This window comes from Oncorhynchus nerka, linkage group LG6, assembly GCF_034236695.1.
Source record: "Oncorhynchus nerka isolate Pitt River linkage group LG6, Oner_Uvic_2.0, whole genome shotgun sequence".
NCBI classification, from domain to species: Eukaryota; Metazoa; Chordata; class Actinopteri; order Salmoniformes; family Salmonidae; genus Oncorhynchus; species Oncorhynchus nerka.
The window spans coordinates 13,757,573-13,778,491 of NC_088401.1; the positions used below are offsets into that span (position 1 = coordinate 13,757,573).

At 45.1% G+C, this 20,919-nt stretch overlaps 1 protein-coding gene across 2 annotated transcripts in view; it reads left to right on the forward strand.

Annotated features, from left to right (window-relative positions):
• The first annotated feature begins 1,924 nt into the window (after positions 1-1,924).
• Positions 1,925-20,919, forward strand: part of LOC115123535 (aristaless-related homeobox protein-like) — a 35,091-nt gene continuing 16,096 nt past the window's right edge. For both annotated transcript variants that reach the window (XM_065019112.1, XM_065019113.1), the window contains exons 1-4: positions 1,925-2,270; positions 2,726-3,302; positions 6,272-6,317; positions 10,194-10,507. In XM_065019112.1, coding sequence (XP_064875184.1) covers positions 2,084-2,270; positions 2,726-3,302; positions 6,272-6,317; positions 10,194-10,507 — 1,124 coding nt within the window. In that variant the 5' untranslated portion in view covers positions 1,925-2,083. The remainder of the gene's footprint in view (positions 2,271-2,725; positions 3,303-6,271; positions 6,318-10,193; positions 10,508-20,919) is intronic.

Sequence of the window (20,919 nt, forward strand, 5' to 3'; positions counted from 1 at the left end):
AGAGGTATGGAAAAAGGCCCACTGGAGTTTATAGAGGTATGGAAAAAGGCCCACTGGAGTTTATAGAGGTATGGAAAAAGGCCCACTGGAGTTTATAGAGGTATGGAAAAAGGCCCACTGGAGTTTATAGAGGTATGGAAAAGGCCCACTGGAGTTTATAGAGGTATGGAAAAAGGCCCACTGGAGTTTATAGAGGTATGGAAAAAGGCCCACTGGAGTTTATAGAGGTATGGAAAAAGGCCCACTGGAGTTTATAGAGGTATGGAAAAAGGCCCACTGGAGTTTATAGAGGTATGGAAAAAGGCCCACTGGAGTTTATAGAGGTATGGAAAAAGGCCCACTGGAGTTTATAGAGGTATGGAAAAAGGCCCACTGGAGTTTATAGAGGTATGGAAAAAGGCCCACTGGAGTTTATAGAGGTATGGAAAAGGCCCACTGGAGTTTATAGAGGTATGGAAAAGGCCCACTGGAGTTTATAGAGGTATGGAAAAGGCCCACTGGAGTTTATAGAGGTATGGAAAAGGCCCACTGAGGTTTATAGAGGTATGGAAAAAGGCCCACTGGAGTTTATAGAGGTATGGAAAAGGCCCACTGGAGTTTATAGAGGTATGGAAAAAGGCCCACTGGAGTTTATAGAGGTATGGAAAAGTTTATAGGCCCACTGGAGTTTATAGAGGTATGGAAAAAGGCCCACTGGAGTTTATAGAGGTATGGAAAAAGGCCCACTGGAGTTTATAGAGGTATGGAAAAGGCCCACTGGAGTTTATAGAGGTATGGAAAAAGGCCCACTGGAGTTTATAGAGGAAAAAGGCCCACTGGAGTTTATAGAGGTATGGAAAAGGCCCACTGGAGTTTATAGAGGTATGGAAAAGGCCCACTGGAGTTTATAGAGGTATGGAAAAAGGCCCACTGGAGTTTATAGAGGTATGGAAAAGGCCCACTGGAGTTTATAGAGGTATGGAAAAAGGCCCACTGGAGTTTATAGAGGTATGGAAAAAGGCCCACTGGAGTTTATAGAGGTATGGAAAAAGGCCCACTGGAGTTTATAGAGGTATGGAAAAAGGCCCACTGGAGTTTATAGAGGTATGGAAAAAGGCCCACTGGAGTTTATAGAGGTATGGAAAAAGGCCCACTGGAGTTTATAGAGGTATGGAAAAGGCCCACTGGAGTTTATAGAGGTATGGAAAAAGGCCCACTGGAGTTTATAGAGGTATGGAAAAAGGCCCACTGGAGTTTATAGAGGTATGGAAAAAGGCCCACTGGAGTTTATAGAGGTATGGAAAAAGGCCCACTGGAGTTTATAGAGGTATGGAAAAAGGCCCACTGGAGTTTATAGAGGTATGGAAAAAGGCCCACTGGAGTTTATAGAGGTATGGAAAAAGGCCCACTGGAGTTTATAGAGGTATGGAAAAAGGCCCACTGGAGTTTATAGAGGTATGGAAAAAGGCCCACTGTAAACTAAGGACTAGATTTAACATCGCCAAACGGGTTCCACTTAACTGAAGGGCTGAATTGTGATACGTGATTATTTAACTCAACAGGATAATACATATTTCAAAAGAAGATATGTATTATTATGCATATTATTATTACACTAATATTAATATTATGAATATTATGACTATTGTTATTAATATTGTTATTAATATTACTTTTATGATCATTATTAGCAGCCAATCATTAATTGTAGTTAAACAGTATGGGCCACACCTGCATAGAGTCAAATATGAGTTCAGTCCATGGGAGCAGGGTTTCATCGCGAGCTTTCCCCCGTTTCTCCAAAATTACCTTAATATACAAAAATACATAAAGCTGCTCTTTCCCCTACACATGAACCAATCAGGGACGATATAACACACGTCAATGTGAGCAAGCATATAGCGGAGCTAGAGAGCCAGCCAACCGTGTCTTTAATTAAAGGTTGGGTAGGGAGAGAGAGAGTGAGAGTGAGAGAGAGGAACGATCTCGGAGCGACAGACAGAGAGAAGAAAAGATAGAGCGAGAGAGCGAGAGTGAGTGAATGAGTAAGTGAGAAATACATTTAGGCTACTTCCAACTAAGCGTTTCACTAAACGGATCAAAAATGACTAGTCAATTCGAAGAAGATATCCACGACCGGGGAGACAGTAAGAGTAAACCGCTCACTCTGCTCTCCTCCTACTGCATCGACAGTATTCTGGGCCGACGGAGCCCCTGTAAAGTCAGGCTGATAGGGGCGCAAAGTTTGACAGCTCTACCCGGGAGACAGGAGGACGACAAGCAGATCGAAGGTAAGACAACCACCGCTAAACGTTCATGAAAACATGCATGGCTTTCCATCTGGGGAAAGGTTTGCTACATGTTCCGGGAAAACATTTTTGGTGTTGAATATAGGCAATACGGTGTGTGTCTTTAACATGTTAATAAACCATCGACAGCATTTGGGTCCATCAGAACCGAGAGTGTCTGAGGTTGTGTGACTGTGTTGAAAATATTATATTTGTCACTTTTAAGCACTTTTTCAGAGACCAAAAGTAAACTTTATCGTCGATACGATATACATACTCTAAGGTGCATGAAACTGTAGACAGAAATAATACATGTTCAAGTCTATTCGAACATTATCAATGACATTATCAATGACATTATCAATGATGCCTTGAGCGAAGCTTTGCGTTGAACAATGCGCAGGCCTGTTGACATATGTCGCTTCAACCTATCCATACTTCTGTCACCCTCCCCATAGGCTCAACTAAAGACCACCTATCAACAGACACAGACATGCACCTTCCACCAAAGCTGCGCCGACTCTACGGACCAGGCGGGAAGTACCTGGACCACGGACGGGTTTTAGTTCACGACCTCGATGAGAAATTGGATAGGGAAAGGCTTCTGGTGGACCAATCCTGCGAGAGTCTCAAAATCAACCAGGCTCCACAGGTGAGCATTAGCCGGAGCAAGTCATACCGGGAGAACGCGTCCCTAAGCCGGGGAGAGGGAGGTCAGAGCCCCGCTGGTGTGCCGGAGGATGGACCCGGGCTGAGACTAGGGCTTATGAAGTTCGAGGACGCGGGGAAAGAAGAGGAGAGCTGTGGGGAGGCGATGGGTCTCTCCCCGAAGGACGAGGAGAGGGAGAGCATCCACGCCGGGGATGGAGACGTGAGGGACGGCGAGGACAGCGTGTGTCTGTCGGCAGGCAGTGACTCGGACGAAGGGATGCTAAAACGCAAGCAAAGAAGATACAGGACGACATTCACCAGCTATCAGCTGGAGGAGCTGGAGAAGGCTTTCCGGAAGACACACTACCCCGACGTCTTCACCAGGTACAGTCACAGTCCAATAGCTGTTTGGTGTTTTTGCCTACTCGGTTGTCATTGTCAAGCCAAAAACGTGTAGGAGTGGGCAAGAGAACAGTAACACACTGTCACCCAGGCTACAGCACAAACTCAATTATTCATATGAAACGTGTCTCATATGAACGAAATCATTTATTCAACGTACATACAACAATGTAACCCAACAAAGTCTCATAACATTTTTTTAAATACACGATTTGGATAGACGTTTCTATTTCACCTTACAATTGATCGTGTAGGCTACATCAACGAACAGCAAGTAGCAGTAGGCTGTTATAATAATGAGAACAATAATAATAGTAATTAAGGAATAATTAAAGTTGGTAATAAAATAACATTGTTTTATCTTTACAGGGCCTGAGATACAAATACCAGAGGCAAACATATATCTCCGAAAATTGTGAAAGAATTTCACAAAGCTGGTGTATCTTACAGTTTTTACATATTTGCACGAACTGAGTGTGAGATTGGGTTGGACATGAGATCAATTCATGCATAAACCTGGCCTGCAAGTTATCATTTCTGATCCATATTTTAATCTAGATATGTCTGGGGTAACGACATTAAAACCCTTTATCATCATACCCTGAACAGGCAGTTAACCCACTGTTCCCAGGCCGTCATTGAAAATAAGAATTTGTTCTAGTTATAATTTGCCTAGTTATAATAAAGGTAAAATAAATAAATAAATAAATAAATAAATACAATTTATATTATTATTATTATTATTATTATTATATTTTTGTTTGTTTGTAATTTGACACTGGCGCATTGACAGGTATACTGTCCAGCCGAACCCGGGCCTTACTTATAAGGCCCAAAGTGGGAACACCAAAACCGTTTTGTCACATTTACCTCGTCTCTTTGTATGGATATTATTCTCGAAGGGAAAATAAACTGGTTTCAGCTCGATTTACCGTGTGCGTAATGCTGTTCTATTCAACGCAAATTACGTTTCTGGGCCTGCCCAAGCGCAAGGGTACAACACGCACGCACACACACACAAACACACACGCACGCACACGCACACGCACACGCACACACACACACACACACACACACACACACACACACACACACACACACACACACACACACACACACACACACACGTGATGCGCACCTCAACTCCGTTGTGTCACCTCAACTCCGTTGTGTCCCTCCATTAGCTGGTGCAGGCTACGCATCTAGAGGGAAAACACATACAATTCGAGCAAGTCTACACAAATCCACCTGTTACTGACTTTCACGCAAAGGCAAATCAGTTTTTCGAATGAAGCTTCATGAAGAACGGTGAGTGAGTCACTGCTTAGGCTGGTCTAGATGAGTGAGTCACTGCTTAGGCTGGTCTAGATGAGTGAGTCACTGCTTAGGCTGGTCTAGATGAGTGTTTTTTTTGTGGACATAAATGAGTTGGTGCTATTTATTTTTTGATGCAATTAAATGTATAGAGGTGAATTTCAAATATATCAAAAAAAAATTCTGCCAAACATGAAAGCCTAATATTGTTCTATAAAACAAATATATTTAACTAACCTATGTGTTTTCAGGACCCCATGAACATGTCGCTTTGAATATTTAGATTTGAGATGGCATTTATCTTATTATAGTTGTATACTATTACATAATGTAATATTACTATTCAGTGGTGCATTTACAACAGGATTCAGAATGTCAGACAAAATTAATTCCCATCCACATATATATATATATATATATCAGACAGGCAGGTGGATATATATATATCAGACAGGCAGGTGGATATATATATATCAGACAGGCAGGTGGATATATATATATATATATCAGACAGGCAGGTGGATATATATATCAGACAGGCAGGTGGATATATATATATATCAGACAGGCAGGTGGATATATATATCAGACAGGCAGGTGGATATATATATATATCAGACAGGCAGGTGGATATATATATATATATCAGACAGGCAGGTGGATATATATATATATATCAGACAGGCAGGTGGATATATATATATATATCAGACAGGCAGGTGGATATATATATATATATCAGACAGGCAGGTGGATATATATATATATATATCAGACAGGCAGGTGGATATATATATATCAGACAGGCAGGTGGATATATATATATATATCAGACAGGCAGGTGGATATATATATATATCAGACAGGCAGGTGGATATATATATATCAGACAGGCAGGTGGATATATATATCAGACAGGCAGGTGGATATATATATATATATATATCAGACAGGCAGGTGGATATATATATATCAGACAGGCAGGTGGATATATATATATCAGACAGGCAGGTGGATATATATATCAGACAGGCAGGTGGATATATATATCAGACAGGCAGGTGGATATATATATCAGGCAGGCAGGTGGATTCTGTTAGCCAATCGCTTTCAGCAAGGTAAATCATCTATAGGACACATTTAAGATGGTGAATGAAACATGTGACGTTTTAAACAATGGAGTAATCAATTTAAAAAAATATTATTTTAACACTGGCATCATGAAGCAAATAATACATAGGTTATTTGTGATCCATGTTTCTGTTTCTATGTGCGTTCATTGTTTTTAAGGCGAAATTGTGGTAATCAATGTGTGCAGCCTATAAAATTCTCTTTCAGCCAAGCACTCGATGTCTTTGTAAAAGTTTGGATAGCAGTATTTCCATTGACTAAAGAAACCCCGTTGTATAAGGGAGCTATTATGGCGAAGAAAAGACAGATTACAATACAATCAACCCGACAATTTCTCTCAAACCTTCGCAGGGAAAATAGCACAAAGGACCTTCATTTCGCTGTGGGTTTTCCATGTCTGAAAAATAACTATTTTCTTGTATTGTTACCAGTGGGGCTAGGACAGAAGAAGAAAAAACAGCCTAGTTCTTGGTCACAAAAGGTAACCTATTTTCCTGCCTTTTCAGAGAGGAGCTTGCGATGCGGCTGGATCTGACCGAGGCGCGCGTGCAAGTAAGTGGCCTTTTAACGTTTTATTGCTGCAATTATGGCTGTCTGTCGCTTTCAACTAAAACGCCTTAACACTTACACATTTCAAATGGGTAATTGAAATATATAGGCTACCACATTAGAAACGAATTTAAAGAACAGTACCACTTAGAATAAGATGAAATAATACCCTCTTTATTATTAGGCTGTTCTAGTTTATGTTATAATAATTAAAATAAAACATCCGATGCATATTTATACAATGTAGGCCTATAGCGTAATTTAAAAGCATATTCAGATTTACACACCTTCATAGACTATAGAATAATACTTTTACAAAGTCTATAATTATTTTTTATTTCCAATATGCTTACATTATTATGTATATATTTTTGTTGAAATGATGCATACACCAGGCTACAATTCAGACCTTTTTAGAAATGTTTTTTTACCTTTATTTAACTGGGCAAGTCAGTTAAAGAACAAATTATTATTTACAATGACGGCCTAGGAACAGTGAGTTAACTGCCTTGTTCAGGGCAGAACAACAGATTTGTACCTTGTCAGCTCTTGCAACAAGTCCAACGCTCTAACCATTAGGCTACCTGCCGCCTCACCTTACCAGACAGTAGCCGGAGAAAAGTCTTTATGAGAGTCTGAGTGATTTATTAACCCAAAATGTGTTAAATGACCCCAATCGCTGCGTAGCGAAGCTCCTTCCTGTTATTGGAAGTTATTACATGCGCCAAGGGACGTTTTAACGGCAATTAAGCGGATACTGACGATTTATAAAAGCGCACTTAGCGTGAGAGCAAACATGGGCTATTCTCGGGGAGAAAATTGTGTTTGAATTACCATTGCGGGAATGAGATAGGGGAGAGGGAGAGTGACAGAGAGTGAGAGAGAGACTATTTGCACACCATTACAACACTGTATATACACATAATATGACATTTGAAATGTCTTTATTCTTTTGGAACTTTTGTTAGTGTAATGTTAACTGTTATTTTTTTATTGTTTATTTCACTTTTGTTTATTATCTATTTCATTTGCTTTGACAATAAAGCACTTTACAATAAATTGAAATTGAGAGAGAGAGAGAGAGAAAGAGAGAGAGAGAGACAGAGAGAGAGAGAGAGAGAGAAAGGTATACGAGGTGGAGAGGGAGTGAGAGAGGGAGGGGGAGATGGAGATGGAGAGAGACAGACAGGGAGAGAGAAAGAGAGAGACAGAGAGAGAGAGACAGAGAGAGAAAGAGACAGAGAGAGAAAGAGACAGAGAGAGAGCGAGAGAGAGAGAGAAAGGTATAAGAGGTGGAGAGGGAGGGAGTGAGTGAGAGGGAGATGGAGATGGAGATGGAGAGAGACAGAGAGAGAGCGAGAGAGAGAGAAAGGTATAAGAGGTGGAGAGGGAGTGAGTGAGAGAGAGAGAGAGAGCGAGAGAGAGAGAGAGAGGGAGAGAGAGAGGGAGTGAGTGAGAGAGAGGGAGATGGAGAGAGACAGAGAGGGGTAGAAGGGTGGCTGGGATAATGTTATTTGATTTCCCATTTTGTGATTGCAATAGAGACTCATTGAACCGATGCTTTGCACTTGGAGCCAATGAGAGAGACCATTAAAGGTGTTTGCTCTCCCTTACCCCTACCCCTTTTCTCTCCCCTCCTATCCCATCTATCCATTGAGAGCGTGGCTTGGCCCGGGGCTCATAACCAAAGAGACAGTTCAAACACGGCGATGCTCCGTCTGGGGTTATAGCCGGTATAAAACAACAGATGTCCCCTCGCAGAACTGTCGGTGAACAAGGCACTTAACGGGCGCATCGGGAGGTGATAAAAACTCATAAATTCCCGAGGGGCCATGTAATGCTAAACACTTGTGTGTGTGTGTGTGTGTGTGTGTGTGTGTGTGTGTGTGTGTGTGTGTGTGCGTGCGTGCGTGCGTGCGTGTGTGTGTGCGTGTGTGTGTGTGTGCAGGGCTAATATCGTTCACTTTCTCTTACTGTTGACATTTGTAGACTCCTGTCTCAAACTAGGAAAGGGGGGGGCGTGGGAAAGGGGGAGGGGCGTGGGAAAGGGGGAGGGGCGTGGGAAAGTTAAATATTCTTTGAGTATGACTTGTTCCACATTTTGAAGAATTTAATTTAAAGCGCATTAGTCTAATTGCTATTGCACTCTGTTCAGCCGTTATTCTCCCCACCTTTTGTGAACACAATTCTTAATTACCGTGTGCCACACCGATCTCAGTCTCTCAGTTAGAGGGGAACTGATTTTAATGAGTTCACTTTAAACTAACTGACCGAGAGGGCGCGCGGGTTTTAGTGCACGTGTAATTACCGCTGACTTTCCGCCTGTTTGTTACCTCATCGACTGGGAGATGGGATCTTCCGTTTACACAGGAACTTCCGCCTGATCAGGGTCAATGTGTCAGAGGGTTTCCCTGGATTCCAAACAAATTTATGTCACCACGTACACTACATGGCCAAACGTATGTGGGCACGTGGTCGTCGAACATCCCATTCCCAAAATCATGGGCATTAATATGAAGTTTATCTCGCCTTTGCTGCTATAACAACCACAACTTTTCTGGGAAGGCTTTCCACTAGATGTTGGAACATTGCTGCCGGGACTTTCTTCATTTCAGCCACAAGAGCATGAGGGAGGTCAGCTAGCTAGCTAATGTTACCTAGTTAACGTTAGCTAGCTGATGTTGACACAAGCCATTTCGGTCTGCTCTAAATTGCTCGTAAATGTCTTGCAGTGAGACAGAAAAACATCACCCTGAAAATAATTGACAGGTATGTTTTCACCATTACTACAGACAAGTGTCTTGATTCTATCAGTTCAAAAGATATGACCCATATATTACCATATAGTAACATATATCACACTTTACACATATCTCTAAAATAAATTGTGGGCCGTACTCATGAGCCTCTAAACCTAAGGAGAATGCCAGTGCACCGGTGTAGTATCAAGCTGCCTTCATGCTGCCAACAGCCTGTCCCATGTCATCCCATTATGCTCTATTGGGTTGAGGTCTGGGGACTGACCAGGCCACTCAAGTAAACTGAACTCACTGTCATGATCCAGGTGATGTTTTTCCACTCCTCAGTTGTCCAGTGTTGGTGATCGTGTGCCCTCTGGAGCCGCTTCTTCTTGTTTTTAGCTGATAGAAGTGGAACCCGGTGTGGGCGTCTACTGCAAGAACCCATCCGTGAACTAGGATTGAGGAGTTGTGCTTTCCGTGATGCCGTTCTGCACACCACTGTTGTACAGCGCCGCTATTTGTCTGTTTGTAGCCCGCCTGTTAGCTTGCACGACTCTTGCCATTCTCCTTCGAACCTCTCTCATCAACCAGCTGTTCTCGCTCACAGGACTGCCGCTGACTTGATGTTTTTTGTTTGTCGCACCGTTCTCAGTAAATCCTAGACACTGTTGTGCGTGAAAAGCTCAGGAAGCCGGCCGTTTCTGAGATACTGGATCCGGCGTGCCTGGCGACGACGATCATACCGCGCTCAACGTCTCTTAGGTCACTGGTTTTGCCCATTCTAATAGTCAATGAAACAGTAACTGAATGCCTCGATGCCTGTCTGTCTGCTTAAAATAACAATACACAGCCAAGGGACTGTCGGAAGCGACCCATTCTAGTGAACAGGGTGGTGTACCTAATAAATACAAATGTCCAATAATCTGCACGGTGAGTGTATGTTACTGCATCTCTGCTGTAAAGAAAAATGACAGATTTAAGCTGGCAACTCTGGTGCCGGTATAATACTGTACATTTTAACAGGGTAAAGATTTACAGAGTATTCTATGCTCAATCTACAGAAACTAAACCTACATAATTACATGAGGCCTATATGTTCTAGCTAACCTCTGACCTCACTCCCACTCTCTTTCCACAGGTGTGGTTTCAGAATCGTCGTGCCAAGTGGCGTAAGCGTGAGAAGTCAGGTGTCCAGACATACCCCCCTGGCCACCCTTTCCCCGGGCCCCTGTCTGCCACGCACCCCCTCAGCCACTACCTGGATGGGGGTCCCTTCTCCACGCACCACCACCCCGCCCTGGAGTCTGCCTGGACCGCCGCGTTTCCTGGTCTAGCTCCTCACCATAGCAACCACTCGGCCCAGCACCAAGGGACTCCGCTGGGCCTTGGAACATTCCTGGGTGCAGCTGCCATGTTCCGTCACCCCACCTTCATCGGGCCCACCTTCGGCAGGTGAGATAATAGGTACCTCTACCTACGTAACCCTGTTTACCCATAGATATAGACAGAGGACTCAAGATATCAAAAACAAATAATAGCACGGGCAGCGTCATTGAGGATTTGAACTGTTTACAACAATAATAATTGGGTGGGGCTTCCTATGTGTTAAGGAAGGATCACATAATGCCATCCAGGTCAACAGGAGGAATCTGCCAATGAATTATATTCTACCTATAATACCACCTCACACCTGTACTGTCCTCTATAACACCACCTCACACCTGTACTGTCCTCTTCAACACCACATCACACCTGTACTGTCCTCTATAACACCACCTCACACCTGTACTGTCCTCTATAACACCACCTCACACCTGTACTGTCCTCTTCAACACCACATCACACCTGTACTGTCCTCTATAACACCACATCACACCTGTACTGTCCTCTATAACACCACCTCACACCTGTACTGTCCTCTTCAACACCACATCACACCTGTACTGTCCTCTTCAACACCACATCACACCTGTACTGTCCTCTATAACACCACCTCACACCTGTACTGTCCTCTATAACACCACCTCACACCTGTACTGTCCTCTTCAACACCACCTCACACCTGTACTGTCCTCTATAACACCACCTCACACCTGTACTGTCCTCTATAACACCACCTCACACCTGTACTGTCCTCTTCAACACCACCTCACACCTGTACTGTCCTCTTCAACACCACCTCACACCTGTACTGTCCTCTATAACACCACCTCACACCTGTACTGTCCTCTTCAACACCACATCACACCTGTACTGTCCTCTATAACACCACATCACACCTGTACTGTCCTCTTCAACACCACATCACACCTGTACTGTCCTCTATAACACCACATCACACCTGTACTGTCCTCTATAACACCACCTCACACCTGTACTGTCCTCTATAACACCACCTCACACCTGTACTGTCCTCTTCAACACCACATCACACCTGTACTGTCCTCTATAACACCACATCACACCTGTACTGTCCTCTATAACACCACCTCACACCTGTACTGTCCTCTATAACACCACCTCACACCTGTACTGTCCTCTTCAACACCACATCACACCTGTACTGTCCTCTATAACACCACATCACACCTGTACTGTCGTCTATAACACCACCTCACACCTGTACTGTCCTCTATAACACCACCTCACACCTGTACTGTCCTCTTCAACACCACATCACACCTGTACTGTCCTCTATAACACCACATCACACCTGTACTGTCCTCTATAACACCACATCACACCTGTACTGTCCTCTATAACACCACCTTACACCTGTACTGTCCTCTATAACACCACCTTACACCTATACTGTCCTCTATAACACCACATCACACCTGTACTGTCCTCTATAACACCACCTCACACCTGTACTGTCCTCTATAACACCACCTTACACCCGTACTGTCCTCTACCTGTAACACCATCTCACACCTGTACTGTCCTCTACCTATAACACCACCTCACACCTGTACTGTCCTCTATAACACCACCTTACACCCGTACTGTCCTCTACCTGTAACACCACCTCACACCTGTACTGTCCTCTATAACACCACCTCACACCTGTACTGTCCTCTACCTGTAACACCACCTCACACCTGTACTGTCCTATATAACACCACCTTACACCCGTACTGTCCTCTACCTGTGACACCACCTCACACCTGTACTGTCCTCTATAACACCACCTTACACACGCACTGTCCTCTACCTGTAACACCACCTCACACCTGTACTGTCCTCTACCTATAACTCCACCTCACACCTGTACTGTCCTCTATTACACCACCTCACACCTGTACTGTCCTCTACCTGTAACACCACCTCACACCTGTACTGTCCTCTATAACACCACCTCACACCTGTACTGTCCTCTATAACACCACCTCACACCTGTACTGTCCTCTATAACACCACCTCACACCTGTACTGTCCTCTACCTGTAACACCACCTCACACCTGTACTGTCCTCTATAACACCACCTTACACCCGTACTGTCCTCTACCTGTAACACCACCTCACACCTGTACTGTCCTCTACCTGTAACACCACCTCACACCTGTACTGTCCTCTATAACACCACCTCACACCTGTACTGTCTTCTTCAACACCACCTCACACCTGAACTGTCCTCTACCTATAATACCACCTCACACCTGTACTGTCCTCTATAACACCACCTGACACCTGCATTGTCCTCAATAACACCACCCCACACCTGTACTGTCCTCTATAACACCACCTGACACCTGCATTGTCCTCAATAACACCACCTCACACCTGTACTGTCTTCTAAACACCAACTCACACATGTACTGTCCACTATAACACCACCTCACACCTGTACTGTCCTCTATAACACCACCTCACACCTGTACTGTCCTCTACCTATAACACCACCTCACACCTGTAATGTCCTCAATAACAACACCTCACACATGTACTGTCCTCAATAACAACACCTCACACCTGTACTGTCCTCTTCAACACCACATCACACCTGTACTGTCCTCTATAACACCACATCACACCTGTACTGTCCTCTATAACACCACATCACACCTGTACTGTCCTCTATAACACCACCTTACACCTGTACTGTCCTCGACCTATAATACCACTTGAAACCTGTACTGTCCTCTACTTATGATACCACCTCACACCTGTACTGTCCTCTATAACACCACCTTACACCTATACTGTCCTCTATAACACCACCTTACACCCGTACTGTCCTCTACCTGTAACACCATCTCACACCTGTACTGTCCTCTACCTATAACACCACCTCACACCTGTACTGTCCTCTATAACACCACCTCACACCTGTACTGTCCTCTACCTGTAACACCACCTCACACCTGTACTGTCCTCTACCTGTAACACCACCTCACACCTGTACTGTCCTCTATAACACCACCTCACACCTGAACTGTCCTCTACCTATATTACCACCTCACACCTGTACTGTCCTCTATAACACCACCTGACACCTGCATTGTCCTCAATAACACCACCTCACACCTGTACTGTCTTCTAAACACCAACTCACACCTGTACTGTCCTCTACCTATAACACCACCTCACACCTGTAATGTCCTCAATAACAACACCTCACACATGTACTGTCCTCAATAACAACACCTCACACCTGTACTGTCCTCTATAACACCACCTCACACCTGTACTGTCCTCTTCAACACCACATCACACCTGTACTGTCCTCTATAACACCACATCACACCTGTACTGTCGTCTATAACACCACCTCACACCTGTACTGTCCTCTATAACACCACCTCACACCTGTACTGTCCTCTTCAACACCACATCACACCTGTACTGTCCTCTATAACACCACATCACACCTGTACTGTCCTCTATAACACCACATCACACCTGTACTGTCCTCTATAACACCACCTTACACCTGTACTGTCCTCGACCTATAATACCACTTCACACCTGTACTGTCCCCTACTTATGATACCACCTCACACCTGTACTGTCCTCTATAACACCACCTTACACCTGTACTGTCCTCTACCGTTAACACAACCTCAAACTTGTACTGTCCTCGACCTATAATACCACTTCACACCTGTACTGTCCTCTACTTATGATACCACCTCACACCTGTACTGTCCTCTATAACACCACCTCACACCTGTACTGTCCTCTATAACACCACCTCACACCTGTACTGTCCTCTATAACACCACCTCACACCTGTACTGTCCTCTACCTGTAACACCACCTCACACCTGTACTGTCCTCTATAACACCACCTTACACCCGTACTGTCCTCTACCTGTGACACCACCTCACACCTGTACTGTCCTCTATAACACCACCTTACACACGTACTGTCCTCTACCTGTAACACCATCTCACACCTGTACTGTCCTCTACCTATAACACCACCTCACACCTGTACTGTCCTCTATAACACCACCTCACACCTGTACTGTCCTCTACCTGTAACACCACCTCACACCTGTACTGTCCTCTATAACACCACCTCACACCTGTACTGTCCTCTATAACACCACCTCACACCTGTACTGTCCTCTATAACACCACCTCACACCTGTACTGTCCTCTACCTGTAACACCACCTCACACCTGTACTGTCCTCTATAACACCACCTCACACCTGTACTGTCCTCTACCTATAACACCACCTCACACCTGTACTGTCCTCTATAACACCACCTCACACCTGTACTGTCCTCTATAACACCACCTCACACCTGTACTGTCCTCTATAACACCACCTCACACCTGTACTGTCCTCTACCTGTAACACCACCTCACACCTGTACTGTCCTCTATAACACCACCTCACACCCGTACTGTCCTCTACCTGTAACACCACCTCACACCTGTACTGTCCTCTATAACACCACCTTACACCCGTACTGTCCTCTACCTGTAACACCATCTCACACCTGTACTGTCCTCTACCTATAACACCACCTCACACCTGTACTGTCCTCTATAACACCACCTCACACCTGTACTGTCCTCTACCTGTAACACCACCTCACACCTGTACTGTCCTCTACCTGTAACACCACCTCACACCTGTACTGTCCTCTACCTATAATACCACCTCACACCTGTACTGTCTTCTTCAACACCACCTCACACCTGAACTGTCCTCTACCTATAATACCACCTCACACCTGTACTGTCCTATATAACACCACCTGACACCTGCATTGTCCTCAATAACACCACCCCACACCTGTACTGTCCTCTATAACACCACATGACACCTGCATTGACCTCAATAACACCACCTCACACCTGTACTGTCTTCTAAACACCAACTCACACATGTACTGTCCACTATAACACCACCTCACACCTGTACTGTCCTCTATAACACCACATCACACCTGTACTGTCCTCTATAACACCACCTCACACCTGTACTGTCCTCTATAACACCACCTCACACCTGTACTGTCCTCTTCAACACCACATCACACCTGTACTGTCCTCTATAACACCACATCACACCTGTACTGTCCTCTATAACACCACATCACACCTGTACTGTCGTCTATAACACCACCTCACACCTGTACTGTCCTCTATAACACCACCTCACACCTGTACTGTCCTCTTCAACACCACATCACACCTGTACTGTCCTCTATAACACCACATCACACCTGTACTGTCCTCTATAACACCACATCACACCTGTACTGTCCTCTATAACACCACCTTACACCTGTACTGTCCTCTATAACACCACCTTACACCTATACTGTCCTCTATAACACCACATCACACCTGTACTGTCCTCTATAACACCACCTCACACCTGTACTGTCCTCTATAACACCACCTTACACCCGTACTGTCCTCTACCTGTAACACCATCTCACACCTGTACTGTCCTCTACCTATAACACCACCTCAGACCTGTACTGTCCTCTATAACACCACCTTACACCCGTACTGTCCTCTACCTGTAACACCACCTCACACCTGTACAGTCCTCTATAACACCACCTCACACCTGTACTGTCCTCTACCTGTAACACCACCTCACACCTGTACTGTCCTATATAACACCACCTTACACCCGTACTGTCCTCTACCTGTGACATCACCTCACACCTGTACTGTCCTCTATAACACCACCTTACACACGCACTGTCCTCTACCTGTAACACCACCTCACACCTGTACTGTCCTCTATAACACCACCTCACACCTGTACTGTCCTCTATAACACCACCTCACACCTGTACTGTCCTCTATAACACCACCTCACACCTGTACTGTCCTCTACCTGTAACACCACCTCACACCTGTACTGTCCTCTATAACACCACCTTACACCCGTACTGTCCTCTACCTGTAACACCACCTCACACCTGTACTGTCCTCTATAACACCACCTTACACCCGTACTGTCCTCTACCTGTAACACCATCTCACACCTGTACTGTCCTCTACCTATAACACCACCTCACACCTGTACTGTCCTCTATAACACCACCTCACACCTGTACTGTCCTCTACCTGTAACACCACCTCACACCTGTACTGTCCTCTACCTGTAACACCACCTCACACCTGTACTGTCCTCTACCTATAATACCACCTCACACCTGTACTGTCTTCTTCAACACCACCTCACACCTGAACTGTCCTCTACCTATAATACCACCTCACACCTGTACTGTCCTATATAACACCACCTGACACCTGCATTGTCCTCAATAACACCACCCCACACCTGTACTGTCCTCTATAACACCACCTGACACCTGCATTGTCCTCAATAACACCACCTCACACCTGTACTGTCTTCTAAACACCAACTCACACATGTACTGTCCACTATAACACCACCTCACACCTGTACTGTCCTCTATAACACCACCTCACACCTGTACTGTCCTCTACCTATAATACCACCTCACACCTGTACTGTCCTCTACCTATAACACCACCTCACACCTGTACTGTCCTCTATAACACCACCTCACACCTGTACTGTCCTCTATAACACCACCTCACACCTGTACTGTCCTCTATAACACCACCTCACACCTGTACTGTCCTCTATAACACCACCTTACACCTGTACTGTCCTCTATAACACCACCTCACACATGTACTGTCCTCTATAACACCACCTCACACCTGTACTGTCCTCTATAACACCACCTTACACCTGTACTGTCCTCTACCTATAATACCACCTCACACCTGTACTGTCCTCTTCAACACCACCTCACACCTGTACTGTCCTCTATAACACCACCTGACACCTGTATTGTCCTCACAATACCACCTCACACCTGTACTGTTCTCTATAACACCACCTCACACCTGTACTGTCCTCTACCTATAATACCACCTCACACCTGTACTGTCCTCTATAACACCACCTCACACCTGTACTGTCCTCTATAACACCACCTCACACCTGTACTGTCCTCTATAACACCACCTCACACCTGTACTGTCTTCTAAACACCAACTCACACCTGTACTGTCCTCTATAACACCACCTCACACCTGTACTGTCTTCTAAACACCAACTCACACCTATACTGTCTTCTAAACAACACCTCACACCTGTACTCTCCTCTATAACACCACCTCACACCTGTACTGTCCTCTATAACACCACCTCACACCTGTACTGTCCTCTACCTATAATAGCACCTCACACCTGTACTGTCCTCTACCTATAATACCACCTCACACCTGTACTGTCCTCTACCTATAACACCACCTCACACCTGTACTGTCCTCTACCTATAACACCACCTCACACCTGTACTGTCCTCTATAACACCACCTCACACCTGTACTGTCCTCTATAACACCACCTCACACCTGTACTGTCCTCTATAACACCACCTCACACCTGTACTGTCCTCTACCTGTAACACCACCTCACACCTGTACTGTCCTCTATAACACCACCTTACACCCGTACTGTCCTCTACCTGTAACACCACCTCACACCTGTACTGTCCTCTATAACACCACCTTACACCCGTACTGTCCTCTACCTGTAACACCATCTCACACCTGTACTGTCCTCTACCTATAACACCACCTCACACCTGTACTGTCCTCTATAACACCACCTCACACCTGTACTGTCCTCTACCTGTAACACCACCTCACACCTGTACTGTCCTCTACCTGTAACACCACCTCACACCTGTACTGTCCTCTACCTATAATACCACCTCACACCTGTACTGTCTTCTTCAACACCACCTCACACCTGAACTGTCCTCTACCTATAATACCACCTCACACCTGTACTGTCCTATATAACACCACCTGACACCTGCATTGTCCCTATAACACCACCCCACACCTGTACTGTCCTCTATAACACCACCTGACACCTGCATTGTCCTCAATAACACCACCTCACACCTGTACTGTCTTCTAAACACCAACTCACACATGTACTGTCCACTATAACACCACCTCACACCTGTACTGTCCTCTATAACACCACCTCACACCTGTACTGTCCTCTACCTATAATACCACCTCACACCTGTACTGTCCTCTACCTATAACACCACCTCACACCTGTACTGTCCTCTATAACACCACCTCACACCTGTACTGTCCTCTATAACACCACCTCACACCTGTACTGTCCTCTATAACACCACCTCACACCTGTACTGTCCTCTATAACACCACCTTACACCTGTACTGTCCTCTATAACACCACCTCACACATGTACTGTCCTCTATAACACCACCTCACACCTGTACTGTCCTCTATAACACCACCTTACACCTGTACTGTCCTCTACCTATAATACCACCACACCTGTACTGTCCTCTTCAACACCACCTCACACCTGTACTGTCCTCTATAACACCACCTGACACCTGTATTGTCCTCAATAATACCACCTCACACCTGTACTGTTCTCTATAACACCACCTCACACCTGTACTGTCCTCTACCTATAATACCACCTCACACCTGTACTGTCCTCTATAACACCACCTCACACCTGTACTGTCCTCTATAACACCACCTCACACCTGTACTGTCCTCTATAACACCACCTCACACCTGTACTGTCTTCTAAACACCAACTCACACCTGTACTGTCCTCTATAACACCACCTCACACCTGTACTGTCTTCTAAACACCAACTCACACCTATACTGTCTTCTAAACAACACCTCACACCTGTACTCTCCTCTATAACACCACCTCACACCTGTACTGTCCTCTATAACACCACCTCACACCTGTACTGTCCTCTACCTATAATAGCACCTCACACCTGTACTGTCCTCTACCTATAATACCACCTCACACCTGTACTGTCCTCTACCTATAACACCACCTCACACCTGTACTGTCCTCTACCTATAACACCACCTCACACCTGTACTGTCCTCTATAACACCACCTCACACCTGTACTGTCCTCTATAACACCACCTCACACCTGTACTGTCCTCTATAATAACACCACCTCACACCTGTTCTGTCCTCTATAACACCACCTCACACCTGTAATGTCCTCAATAACACCACCTCACACCTGTAATGTCCTCAATAACACACCTCACACCTGTAATGTCCTCAATAACAACACCTCAAACATGTACTGTCCTCTACCTGTAACACCACCTCACACCCGTACTGTCCTCTACCTATAACACCACCTCACACCTGTACTGTCCACTATAACACCACCTCACACCTGTTCTGTCCTCTATAACACCACTTCACACCTGTACTGTCCTCTATAACACCACCTCACACCTGTACTGTCCTCTACCTATAATGCCACCTCACATCTGTACTGTCCTTTATAACACCACTTCACACCTGTTCTGTCCTCTATAACACCACCTCACACCTGTACTGTCCTCTATAACACCACCTCACACCTGTACTGTCCTCTACCTATAATACCATCTCACACCTGTACTGTCCTCTACCTATAACACCACCTCACACCAGTACTGTCATCAATAACAACACCTCACACATGTACTGTCCTCTATAACACCACCTCACACCTGTACTGTCCTCTATAACACCACCTCACACCCGTACTGTCCTCTATAACACCACCTCACACCTGTACTGTCCTCTATAACACCACCTCACACCTGTACTGTCCTCTACCTATAATACCACCTCACACCTGTACTGTCCTCAATAACACCACTTCACACCTGTCCTGTCCTCTATAACACCACTTCACACCTGTACTGTCCTCTATAACACCACCTCACACCCGTACTGTCCTCTATAACACCACCTCACACCTGTACTGTCCTCTATAACACCACTTCACACCTGTCCTGTCCTCTATAACACCACCTCACACCTGTACAGTCCTCTACCTATAATACCACCTCACACCTGTACTGTCCTCTATAACACCACTTCACACCTGTCCTGTCCTCTATAACACCACCTCACACCTGTACTGTCCTCAATAACAACACCTCACACCTGTACTGTCCTCAATAACAACACCTCACACCTGTAATGTCCTCAATAACAACACCTCACACCTGTACTGTCCTCAATAACAACACCTCACACCTGTACTGTCCTCTATAACACCACCTCACACCTGTACTGTCCTCTACCTATAATACCACCTCACACCTGTACTGTCCTCTATAACACCACCTCACACATGTACTGTCCTCAATAACAACACCTCACACATGTACTGTCCACTATAACACCACCTCACACCTCTACTGTCCTCTATAACACCACCTCACACCTGTACTGTCCTCTATAACACCACCTCACACCTGTACTGTCCTCTACCTATAATACCACCTCACACCTGTACTG